At 49.4% G+C, this 12,362-nt stretch overlaps 4 protein-coding genes across 4 annotated transcripts; 3 read left to right on the top strand and 1 right to left on the bottom strand.

Annotated features, from left to right (window-relative positions):
- Positions 1-115: 115 nt before the first annotated feature.
- Positions 116-4,196, top strand: F4807DRAFT_61897 (WD40 repeat-like protein). Its single transcript, XM_048003277.1, has 4 exons — positions 116-794; positions 851-2,748; positions 2,808-2,923; positions 2,974-4,196. The coding sequence occupies exons 1-4, from the start codon at positions 156-158 to the stop codon at positions 3,801-3,803; spliced, it is 3,483 nt and encodes a 1,160-aa protein (XP_047854874.1). The 5' UTR covers positions 116-155; the 3' UTR covers positions 3,804-4,196.
- Positions 4,197-5,299: 1,103 nt separating this feature from the next.
- On the bottom strand, positions 5,300-8,579 carry F4807DRAFT_61891 (uncharacterized protein). The gene is made up of 6 exons (XM_048003276.1): positions 8,345-8,579; positions 8,022-8,267; positions 7,696-7,786; positions 6,573-7,569; positions 6,359-6,512; positions 5,300-6,304 (listed from the first exon to the last, which is right to left on the bottom strand). The coding sequence occupies exons 1-6, from the start codon at positions 8,462-8,464 to the stop codon at positions 5,837-5,839; spliced, it is 2,076 nt and encodes a 691-aa protein (XP_047854873.1). The 5' UTR covers positions 8,465-8,579; the 3' UTR covers positions 5,300-5,836.
- Positions 8,580-8,982, top strand: F4807DRAFT_61881 (uncharacterized protein). The gene has a single exon (XM_048003275.1). It carries the CDS (start codon positions 8,696-8,698, stop codon positions 8,924-8,926), a length of 231 nt encoding a protein of 76 aa, XP_047854872.1. The 5' UTR covers positions 8,580-8,695; the 3' UTR covers positions 8,927-8,982.
- Positions 8,983-10,167: 1,185 nt separating this feature from the next.
- Positions 10,168-12,317, top strand: F4807DRAFT_423011 (citrate synthase-like protein). The gene is made up of 4 exons (XM_047997743.1): positions 10,168-10,584; positions 10,659-10,723; positions 10,781-10,974; positions 11,023-12,317. The coding sequence occupies exons 1-4, from the start codon at positions 10,465-10,467 to the stop codon at positions 12,063-12,065; spliced, it is 1,422 nt and encodes a 473-aa protein (XP_047854871.1). The 5' UTR covers positions 10,168-10,464; the 3' UTR covers positions 12,066-12,317.
- The last annotated feature ends 45 nt before the right edge of the window (positions 12,318-12,362 follow it).

Raw genomic sequence — 12,362 nt, 5'->3', positions numbered from 1 at the left:
ATATAAATATAATAAATAATAATAATTTAAATTTTAAAAATAATAAAATTAAATAAAAACTTTAATTTAAATTTTTAAAAAATTAAAACTTATCGAATTTAATAATTATTTTAAAGTATGATTTTAAAACGTTATGAGTGGGGACAACATGCATTATGGCCGTGAACGCGTCGAGCGTATTATCGAAGCGTAAAAAAGTTATCGACTTGACTGGCGACGATGTTAACGAAGAAAGTGATGTTATCACTCGAAAGAAGTCTGACTTACAATTATCTGCAAAACGGTTGAACCAGCATTCAAGCTCGACTCATGGCCATCGTTCGAAAGCGAAGTCAAACGGAGTCTCGATCACCAGCACATCACCGAGTGCTCCCATATCGAAGCGCAGCGAGTCAAGCTTTCCTATAAGGCCATCTAGCCAGCATAACCATCCTTCACCATCCTTACCATCGCCCTTCTCCAGCCAAGCTCAGGAACACCCGTCAAAGCGGCGAAAGATACAACACGGTGCTAGTCGTAGAGCAGCGTCGTCCTCGTCCTCGTCTTCGACCAACACGAAAGCCTTAACAAAATGTTTACAAACTCAGGTGTTCCCACACCTTGAACGTGCCACGAAGAAACTTGATCAAAATGTCTACGATGTCGAGAAGCTCGGTGGGAGGATTATCGGCAGAGTTGCCAACAAAGAATTTGAACGTCATTTCCATGATGGCAATGGCAGGCTGGCCCCTGACGTGGAAGCCTCCGTGATAATACAAATCCACGACCTAGTAATAGAGTTTACAAAGGGAAATGTAGGCCTCTTCTAAGATCTGCTGTATAGCTGTGGTTCTTTACTCACGCCTTTTAGGAATTTCGACGTTATCCTGCTACTGTAGTACCGGCACCAAAACCCATAGCTGAGCCTAAGACACATATCACAACCTCAGTTCTACCTTCTATCGAGCACCCGGTAAACGATTTCCCGCTCAACAGAAGTAGCGGGCACGAGGAATGTGGTAGAGAAGGACACTTTCGAGGTGATATGGACACTCAAGAATCTAGCCTACAGCATGTCCAGGCATCGCCCCGAGTCCCGCTGAAGAAGAAGCCACCACATTCACCACAGCAGCAACGGACAAGAACAAAGGCAACAGAGTGGCAGTCAGGTAGAAGTTATGAATTCAAAAGGGACGGGTCACCATTACAGATGAAAAACCGGTGGTTCGGCCTATCTTCAAGGCCATATCTACCTGCTGAGGAACGGCAGCTGATTGCGACGGGCGTAGGCAAAGGCCGGAGATTCCACCTTGAGGATGACGAGCTACGCCAGCCAAGTGTGTATCACGTCGACTTCAGCGACGAAGAAGTTAATTTTATGAGATACCTCGCAAGATCATTATACGGCAGACCATCTCGCGGCCAGAGGTCAGACTCAGAAGACCTACGTCGTATACTAAAAAAGTCTGACACCGACGCTTTAACAACTCGTATCGTCGACGTTCATCGTCACAGATATATCAATTTCCAACATCCTCCTCTATCCTTACTACAGCGTTCCCCAGATGATATCCAGAATTTCCTACATGATCTATACCACAAGCAGGTTGACGAGAATCCGAAATTGTTATTTCTCGAACGAGACGACGGGAATTCTCAATATGATACCGCGAGGACAACCGCGTTGCCGTCGTTGTTAATGGCAAGAGAGGTCGTCGGCAACCGCCTCGGAGCTACTAGACGCTACGTAAACTTCAATACAGCGTTCAAGTGCAATAGAGAAGATTATCTCGAGCCAAAGGTCGAGTGGACCAACTGTGCCGGTGATATCATGACTATTGCCTGGACTCCGGATTCTACCCACTTCGTCTGTGGCACAACCACACACTCGGACTCTCATAACCAGCAGTACAATAAACCCGGAAACCTTCTATTCGGTTCCGTGGCGGAGAATACCTTGCAAGCGTATCCTGATCACCGAATCCCTCGCCCTCTTGTTGAGCATGGCGATAATGCTTTACCATCGATGAGAGAATCGCAAGATCCCTGGCTTTACACTTCGGTAGTTTCGTCGGACTATGATCCCACGACCGGTTGGCTATTCACTTCAAGTTTCGATCACACAGTCAAGGTCTGGTGCCCTACGACGACAAACAAAAGCGGCATGGCCCTTCGCCATACTTGGGAGCACGAGGGACGCGTCAATTTTGTGGTGACAAACAAATGTGAAACCATCAGCAAGGTAGCCACAGCCGCTGATGTTCCTGAGAATGCGGTACGGGTCTACCGTGCATCATCGGGTGGAGACCCTTCAGAATATAATTACGACGAGTTGACTTGCAAACGAGTCCACGGTGAAGACTACGTACCTTCAAACAAGTGGGCTTACTTCCCGTCAGCGATCCGCTGGGGAGTAGAATCAAGCGTGAACCACCTTCTCTTAGTCGGCTACTCTCCGCGAAGCCTCAACGGCGACGATAACGATATACCGGAAGACAAGCTCAAAACAGGAGAGCTTTGCCTCTGGGATACGAATACCAATACCGAAGTCAAAGTGAACAGCGCCGCGACCTCGAACGTCTTCGAGGTGGTGTGGCATCCATCTCGGCCGAGTTTTGCCGCGGCAACCTCGGCGTCCCTGAATTCGGAAAAGATCGAGGAACATATCCGAACTCAGATCCGCCTCTTTGAGCCGAACGAGACCGGGCAATATGGCGTGGTGAAAACACTTGACTGCCCGGCTATCGATATCAATGAAATTCTAATCAGGTATGATTACGTTTTGCTCATAACGGGTTACTCGACTTGGAACGCTAACATAGAAGCAGACCCAACAGTATTCTGTACTCGTACATCGCTGCTGGGTGTACCGATGGCAAGGTCTACATCTGGGACTCGGCGAGGAGCGAGGACGACGATCCTATGTGCGTCCTCAAACATGGCGGTAAGAATCTAGTCTGCTTCTATCCTAATATATATCTAACGGTAGTTTAGACCCAGTCGAGGAAATCATCGGAGACAGAGAACAAGAAGATGTAGGGGTCAAATTCATAGCTTGGGCCACGACGACCGACCGTCTATACACCGGCTCATCCGACGGTGTTGTAAAGGTGTGGAACATACGACACGGGAAGGGGGTCTTGGTGAGGGACCTCATCGAAGTAGCAGCACCCATCACAGCCGGCACTTTCTCTCCAGATTTCAACAAACTACTCATCGGAGACGGCAGCGGACGCGTCTACCTCATGGATGTGGACAGCGACAAGGAGGACGGCCAGAATCAGAACCAAGCCCATCCAGCCGCCCTCTCATCGGGCTTCTTAAACCTGCAGCTCGGCGGGCAGCAACGTGCCATCCGTCGCCCTCGCCCATTTATCCCGCACCCCACGCCCCCACCTCCAGATTCGGCTGGGGAGCTCGAGGCAGAAGCCCAGATCGGACAGCAAACAGCCAAAGCCTATCTCGACAAATCAGAGCTTGTCCTGCACCCCGACCCCACCATCGGCGCCGTCCAGGGGCCCGCGTACGCCGAAACGAACCTCTTCCGCGTCGAAGCCCACCTCTACGGGGACGTGGAAGCCCCGCTGCTAGCCGCGTTCGAGGCCCGGCAGCGCGCGAACCAGGGCTTTGCGCGGAAGACTCGGTTCGCGAGGCAGAGAGGGGCGAAGGACTTGGATGTGGGCGAGATCGCGCGCCACAGGCATAGGCTGAACTTGTCGAAGGATGCGGGGGTGAGGCTGGACGAGCAGACGAGGAGGGTGCTGGAGAGGGAGAAGGCGGAGATTGAGCTTGATTGGAGGGATTTGGATTATGAGGATGATTGAGTTGAGTGAGGAGGATGGGAGAAATGAAGAAAAAGAAAGAAAAGATTGGGTTTGAGGGTTTGGAAGATTAAGAATGGGTGTGAGAGGGAGAGGGAGAGTGAGAATGAGAATGAGCAAAGGAGAGGAAAGAAAGAAAGAAAGAAAGAGACTGGAAGTGTTTGTGCGTCGGTTTGTTATAGCCATTGCTGTTGCTGTTGCTGTAGCTTGATGAACGGAGAAGAACGGATAGGTACTTATTATTAATTCATGGTGTGTTTGTTTAAACCTCGGATTGGAATCGTAAGAGAACTTTCCAAGTGAGATGTCAAGTTCTATGATGTGAATGGTATATTGATCCTTCACTATGTTGGTTTGGATAAGCTAGAGAGGTATAAGGATGTGATGTATAAATGTTACTAACTACAAAGTATCTCTAGACATATGAAGTAATTTACACGAAGGAGGTCATACAAGGAGCCGCATCTCCCCTAGCCTCTAACCCCGAGATAGCTTCTCGTAGTCAACGTAACTTAAAGCAGCCTTGAAATCTAAATCTATTAAGGCTCAACTTACGTTAAAGACGAAGGCTCGTGCAAGCGAGATTTGCTCCTTCTCGCTTATCTGGGTCAACATGTATGTGTGTATGTACAGTCGACACCTAGATCTCATATCTCAATTCTCGTACTGTCTTCTTGTCCCGTCTACATCAGATACGATACAATACGTACAGCATCCATCCATACGACCCGTCCATTAAAAAAAAGGGGCGCGCTAATACCGGTTACTAAGGTTTAATATATCGACAGCTAGTGTAGGTAGTTTCCCTCGCGTTCATACTTCCGAGTCGATAGTTCCCAGGCTCTTGTCTCACAGTAAGCCCGCGTTCTCCCGAACTCCCCGAAGATTCGGTTCAAGAGTGGCCAAGCCGGCTGTAGAGAGCTATTGGCTGTTGTGTCGAAGGATTTGTATTTTGTATTCATCCATGCTACATAGTAGATTCCAACTAGGTATGTACAGATGTGTTCACATGCCCGGAGGACATCCGGATGGTCCGGAGAGAACCCCCCACCCCTTCCATGTGTGACCCCCACCTATGGCGTCGGTTGGTCTCGCGAAATGCCTCACTATATCAGTGTACATAGATGAAAAATTTTGATATCGCCGAGAATGGGTATAGAGTTTTACAGTGGCGGGTTGCGACGTGGTAACGATTGGGTCGGGCACCCTCACAGACAGAAAATTCTTGATCACGCATGATATAGAGAGGGGCGCTAGAAAATATATTACCGGCTACAGCTATCCCTCTGCTCGTACTGCTACCACAACGCCGGAATCGAGGGTCTCGCAATCTACTGGGAGCGACAACGTGATACAAATTTGGCAAATGGGCACCCAAGAGTCCTGGGTATCGAGGTGGCTACAGGTTGCAACGCCCCTAAGCTACGTCTTCAAAAATGGACGTCTACGTAGTTAGGTAACTTGCCAATCACATAATTCACTGATTAAAGTCCATATGGAATCAACCTATTATTGATTCCCGCAGATACCTAATTTCCGACACAGAAGTTGACGAACAGCCGCCCCCTTCCTTTTTGTTTGCCCTCCCCAACGCCTTTCGTGCTCCGAGTACTATACATTATGTACTCTACTACAGACTCGAGTCTGAATAGAGTAGATCGTAGACTCCGTAGGGAGGGAGGTAGGCCAATGCTAGACCTCGAAGAAAGATAAGCATCAAAAACGGATGAAACCGCATACCCTGATGTGAAAGTTCGTCAAAGCTAAACTTGACAACTCGAAAGCAGACCGATATAGTGACATGTCAAGAAAGACGACCGTGGTCCTGTGGTCTTATCAATCTTAACGCAGAATACCTCCAACGCCGATCCATGCTACGTGATTCGTAAGGTGCTATGCACGTCTTCGCACTGCAAGCACCGCAACTACTACGCTGGTTCAACAAGAAACGCGAGTATCTCTGAAGCGCCAAGGAGAAACGCGATAGTTGAAAGCAGACGACAGCTTCAATTTTGCCATCCGTAGTCCGGCCACTGCTACTGGTCGGAGGTAGGGGGAGGAAAGGCAAAGCCAGGAGGGAAGACCGGCATGCCGTTAGGGCCGGTTCCGATTCCAAAAGGGAACGATGGGACAGCCGGCCCATTGGTCACACCGTTTCGGTCGTCTTGCTGCTCATCTTGTCGGCCATCTCGGTTTCGGCGCCATCGAGAGAGGTCCGCTTCATCGTCACCACCCGGGCCACGGCTGGATTTGGGTCCATGTCTTCCACCCTTGTCGGTCTGCATGCGACGACTAATTGCTTTCGATGAGACACCAGCGCCTATTTCGATGTCCGGCTCCTCAACCACCAGTCCCGTCTCGATGGGGCGGCCACCGCTGCCGCCGAATTCGGCGGTTAACATCCATTTTCGGTCCGCCTCTGTCAGCTTGTTGATAGGAATAACGCTAATACCAGTCTGGTAGTCGCTACAGTCTCTCGGTCCAAAGCCGACACCCCATCGAGTCTATTTATATGTTAGCACTATGAAATAGTAATAATGGTCTCAAAGACTACTCACTCTGAAGGTACTATTCTCCATGGCCTCCTTGGCGTTGACGGCATCCCGTCGAGTGATCATCTTGACAAACGCATGGCGCTTGTCCTTGTTGACGATGCAAGTTTGCACCTGACCATGGCGATTGAAAGCGCTGCGTAACTCGCTCTCGGGGCAACTATATGTTGGTTAGCAATTATCAGATTATTACAATTTTAAATATAAGGGCATTGCTCACGTGACGCCTCCGACGAACAAAGTCCTACTCAAAACCTTGATGTGACCTTGCGGGATAGTTCTGTCATACTCGACCCATTTGGTAGCCGGGGGCTGAGGGTATCCCTGGAGGGGCGTGCTAGGGCTACGGCCACGGCGACCGGGACTACGCTGCCGATAGTCGTTGCCTCGAGCGCGGCGATCACGATCGTCCATACGTCCTAGGCCGGGGGAATTACGACCATAACTGCCATATTCACGGTCAGCGCGACCACGAGGAGAGTCTCGAGTATCCCAATGACGAGGAGGCGATCGCGACCTTGAATGGTTGCGGTATCTACCGGGCGATCTAACTCCCTGATAATCGTGGTCACGTGAATCAACAGGTTGAAAGCCGCCTTGACCCCATGAGCCAGCATACTGGGGCTGGCCTACAGGGGGTGCTGCAGCTGAAGTAGCAGTAGGGGTCGATGCAGGCAAAGCGACACTACTGCTCTGCATGCTAGCTATGATGGCTGGAATCTTATCAAAAGGCACACCTTGGTCGACAAGAAGCTTGATCAACATAACCTGCTGCTGGACACCGGGGTCCATGCCAGGAACCGGCGCCGCAGAGGCACCTGGGGCTACACCAGGAAAGCCGGGAATTAGATTACTGGCAGCTGACGGCGGCGCGGGGGTTGGCGCCTGGACTTGACCTGGTTGGGGGAATGCATACGGCATGCCCGGCAAATTTACAGGTTGCTGAGGTGTAGTAGAATAAGGAACAGGAGGCTGACCCTGTCCCAGAGGCAGGACTGGCGACTGAACTGCGGTCGTCTGCGCGGGCGCTACGTTATACGCGCTAGTCGCAGCTGGCACACTGTTGTTAACTGGTGCAGCGGCCACGTTCTGTCTAGCGATGTTGGCTAGAGCCTCCATAATGGCGTTCGGAGCTTCGGTAACAGCAGGCTTGGATTCAGGCAATCCTGGGAGGCCAGGACCCGGCGGGGGACTACCAGGCGGTGTCGTGGACTTGGCTACAGAAGCAAACAAGGGTCAGATACGCGTCCTCAGAGACACAGCAACAATGACGAATAAATGGGGGTTTCTTGTTCATCAAATTTCAGGGTTGGGGGACCGAGGGGGGATCTGGAGGAACCTACTTGGATTGAGCTTCTGCTTGAATGACTCGATCATATCGAGTGGGAATGTCTGACCCTTTTCCCAGATATCAATGAGCTTCTTAATTTTCTCCTACACGGAATGATTAGGTAAGTACTTTCTTTTTAGGTCAATGTTGCAAAAAATGTCTTAGTTAGGCCAGTAGACGCGAGGGAACCAGAACGAATATTGGCCTAATACTAGGAAATAGCACGACTAAATATCTTGTGGCTTATCTCAAGAGCACCACGACCGATGTTTGACGATGCTGATGCTATCACCAAGACTACTACGACTGAACGGGCGACGAGTATATGATATAGCGTACCTTCTGTTCTCCGGGAGCATTCTGAATAATGTCATTCATCAGGACAGGAAGCAATTCCGTTACTCTATGCACACCGGCAGCGTAGGTTCCATCCTTTGCAGAGCTATTGATAGGTTGACCTTGATGTTTAGCTTGCTCAACCCATTTGCGAGTTACGGAATCTACGACGTAGAGAACGCCTAACTTGTGTGTGGCGGGGGCCTTCTTGAAGTGGGTATAGATCTTCTGGATGAGTACGGATTCAGACTGCCATGTTGATGATCCGAGTTAGCATTCGTAGACTGGGAAACCAAAAGAACGGGATGTACGGTCTAGGGACTTACCTCAATGTTGTCAACGCATAGGCTTGTAAGTGTTGAAATACGGGACGCGGTAACTCCAGGTGGCTTTAGGTTTTGCATGGCATTCAAGCCCGCCTCGAGCTCAGCTACGGGCGACGACATGATTGCTCTAGTGCTCTCTTCAAGAGGTTGGGACGATGACAAGCACAGTGTACAGCGAGGTCAGGCTCGCAGCACCTGTGAAATGATATACGATAGTCGCGCGATTGTCACCCAAATACCAGGGAGTCTCTTGTTGTCTTTTTGGCTCTCGGGCGATTACTTGTATTTGTGCCGCAACCTAACGAGTTACAGCTGTGTCAAGAGGCAAATTCTAGGTAGAGTCGAAGTGTGATGATCCTTTTTTTTCTTCTGTTTTCCAAATGCCTTCTTCAAAGTAGACCAGATTTTAGTTGGGTGAATGATGAAAATCTGCTTGCGAAGGTGAAGAATTTGAAGAATTTGAAGCGACAACGATTGGTACCATCAAAAAAAGATCTTGGGGTTCTTCTTGCACCTCTACTATGGCGCGTGGGAACGAGGTCCCAGATACAGGTTGTACGGGGTCGAACTTGGGAAAATTAGAAATCCTGTGGCTAGACTGCGACGTTATTGGTAAGTTTGACAATGCCGGTGCAAAGGTGCAAATGTGCAAATGCGACTTTGGCGCGGCAACTATGTGAAGATGTCGACGATATTTACAAATGCTGTGGTGATGGTAAGTTGATATGGGGAGAGTTCACTTGCGGATGAGACGGGTTGGGTTGGATGGATTGGAAGGTAGGAAAGAGGAGATGGAGAGACGAAGCGCATTTACTCGAGGTTTTAGCTTGGGTTGGACGGCAAGATTTTTTCAGTCGCGTGTTGCAGAGGTGGGGGGTACCTATGTAGTTGAGTAACTGAGCTAGCACTCGTACTTGCCCAGCCACAGTGACCCACAGAACAATTAGATTTACGTCCACTCGTCTTCAGGGCTGCTCGTCCACCACATACTTCGCACCTACCAAACTTAGGTGCCCAGACTGCCAGAAACTTAAAAGTACAGCAGGCGCAGTACGGTTTTATATTTGATGTCACAAAACATAATGATACGGCACACAAATCATCGAAGATCAGAAATATTATGTACCTAGGTAGCTTTGATCTTATTAACCTTTTTGATGACTGATGAAGTTACTACATATACATATCCATATAACAAACCAGAACTGATAGCTTTCGATGTTCCAAGCTTGTGCTTAGGTACTATACGTGTGCGCTTAACTACACCAGTCGCCAAAGGTACAATTCAGTATTTTACAACCACCCGATATAACAAGGCATGTCACCATATGTATAGGTAGATATTACTGTTCAACACATAGTATGTACCTTGAATCGTTCAACTTGAATATCCACCCAAGAATCAAATCACAGAAACTTGACAGGTCAAATTGTGAAAAGACAGAAACCTGTATACTGAATTTCAGTATTAATTATCTATATCACCCTGATCACCTAACTATGTAAGATATCCCGTAACGATAGCGATCTCTACCTAGGTATGTTAGGTATGATCTCGTGCAACTGTGAAGCTAAATTGACGTCAACCCTACAACAACCAAGCTACATGTGAATGGGAGGAGCTCTTGGGATCATGCTACGACTGGTCGGAAAAGAGGCAATTCCTACGGTTTTATGCGCGGATATGCGGAGACGAAATATCCGTTACGGCGCATTTTATTGGCTAGGCTTTCTACCTGATGTGGTATTTTTTGCTGAGGCTTCGGCCCCAATTGGCAATGACCAAAAAAGAGAAATAAGAAAAAAACAGTTGAAACGGTGCAGTGCGATGTAGGCCAACGTAGGTCAAATAGAGGCAGGTACGAACATGAAGTATTTCCGTATATACTGTCCTTTTAGTTGCCGGGACCACCTAAATTTTTCATCGGCTTCCCCATCCAACCGAAGCTGCCCCTAGTCCGTTCGCTCGTCAATTTACCTTGGTAAGGGCCACCCTAAGTAGTTTTCGTCTTGAGGCATTTCATCACTCTTTTTTAACCTTTTCTAAGAATTGTTGCATCTTCTGACTTCTTCCCAACACCACCATCACCACTCAATTCTTCTCCACTGCACCTCGCGCAATGGCTACCTCTCTTCGTTTGAGCACCTCTGCTCTCCGAACTACCTTACGGGTTCCTAGTTTCACTGCCCGTACCACTGCTTTCAACGCCGTGCGATGCTACTCTTCTTCCAAGAGCCAGGTCAGCAAATTCCTAACGACTGCTAACTGCTTATATATCTTTCTGCAACATCCCAAGCTTACCAATTGGCCTAGACTTTGAAGGAACGCTTCGCCGAGCTGCTCCCCGAGAAGATTGAGGAGATCAAGGCCCTACGAAAGTAAGTATACCTGTGTGCCCCTCACTCGGTACTCATAGCTTACGGTGCGGCGCATAGAGAGCATGGCTCCAAAGTCGTAGACAAGGTCACTCTCGACCAGGTGTACGGTGGTGCACGAGGAATTAAGGCCCTAGTATGGGAAGGTTCAGTCCTTGACTCCGAAGAGGGTATCCGCTTCCGCGGCAAGACCATCCCCGAATGCCAGGAGGTTCTCCCCAAGGCTCCCGGTGGCAAGGAGCCTCTGCCAGAAGGTATGCGCCCAGCTTGCGATCAAAATAGCACATACTGATTTTTCATAGGTCTCTTCTGGCTTCTTCTGACCGGCGAGGTCCCCACCGAGCAACAGGTTCGTGACCTATCTGCTGAGTGGGCTGCTCGATCCGACATCCCCAAGTTCGTCGAGGAGCTGATCGACCGCTGCCCTACCGACCTACACCCGATGGCCCAATTCTCGCTCGCCGTCACTGCTCTTGAGCATACTTCGTCGTTTGCCAAGGCCTATGCCAAGGGTATCAACAAGAAGGAATACTGGGGATACACCTTCGAAGACTCTATGGACCTGATTGCTAAGCTGCCCACCATCGCGGCTCGCATCTACCAGAACGTTTTCAAGGGTGGCAAGGTTGCGGCAGTCCAGAAGGACAAGGATTACAGTTTCAACTTCGCCAACCAGCTTGGTTTCGGAGAGAACAAGGACTTCATTGAGCTCCTACGACTATACTTGACTATCCACACCGACCACGAGGGTGGCAACGTCAGTGCGCACACCACCCACCTTGTCGGCAGTGCTCTCAGCTCTCCCTTCCTGTCACTTGCCGCCGGTCTGAACGGTCTCGCCGGTCCTCTCCACGGTCTTGCCAACCAGGAGGTTCTGAACTGGCTCACTGAGATGAAGAAGACCATCGGTGACGACCTCAGCGACGAGAAGATCACCGAGTACCTGTGGTCTACTCTGAACTCCGGCAGGGTTGTCCCCGGTTACGGCCACGCCGTCCTCCGCAAGACAGACCCCCGATACACCGCCCAGCGCACTTTCGCTCTGGAGAAGATGCCCAACGACCCCATGTTCCAGCTCGTCAGCCAGGTTTACAAGATCGCCCCCAAGGTCCTAACCGAGCACGGCAAGACCAAGAACCCGTTCCCCAACGTCGATGCTCACTCCGGTGTCCTACTTCAGTACTACGGTCTTACGGAAGCTAACTACTACACCGTCCTCTTCGGTGTCTCGCGTGCCATTGGTGTGCTGCCACAGCTAATTATCGACCGTGCGGTCGGCGCGCCGATCGAGCGACCCAAGAGTTTCTCTACTGCCAAGTGGGCCGAAATCGTCAAGAAGCTATGAGGAAATGGGAAGGATGGCATTTTTCCTTTGGTCTGAAAGAGCATGTTTCACAAACGGAAATAGAACGGTCTACTGAGGGCTCAGTGGTGTATCACATGAAGGGGAGTTGAATTAGAGATGCTCCTAACGATACCAAAAGCTGTGCTTGTACAATAATGCGTCATGATTATTTTTTGTATAGGTAGCTGCTATTCAAAGTTAACTAACTACATGCAACACTCCGCTTATTACATATCATTAATGAGATAAAATCCCCCAATGTAAATGCGTACTAAAATTAGCTATCGACGGAGTATA

This window comes from Annulohypoxylon truncatum (genome assembly GCF_022578515.1).
Source record: "Annulohypoxylon truncatum strain CBS 140777 unplaced genomic scaffold F4807scaffold_13, whole genome shotgun sequence".
In the NCBI taxonomy this organism is placed as follows: domain Eukaryota; kingdom Fungi; phylum Ascomycota; class Sordariomycetes; order Xylariales; family Hypoxylaceae; genus Annulohypoxylon; species Annulohypoxylon truncatum.
The sequence above is the reverse complement of the archived record's forward strand: the minus strand, read 5'-3'. Positions and strand labels throughout refer to the sequence as shown.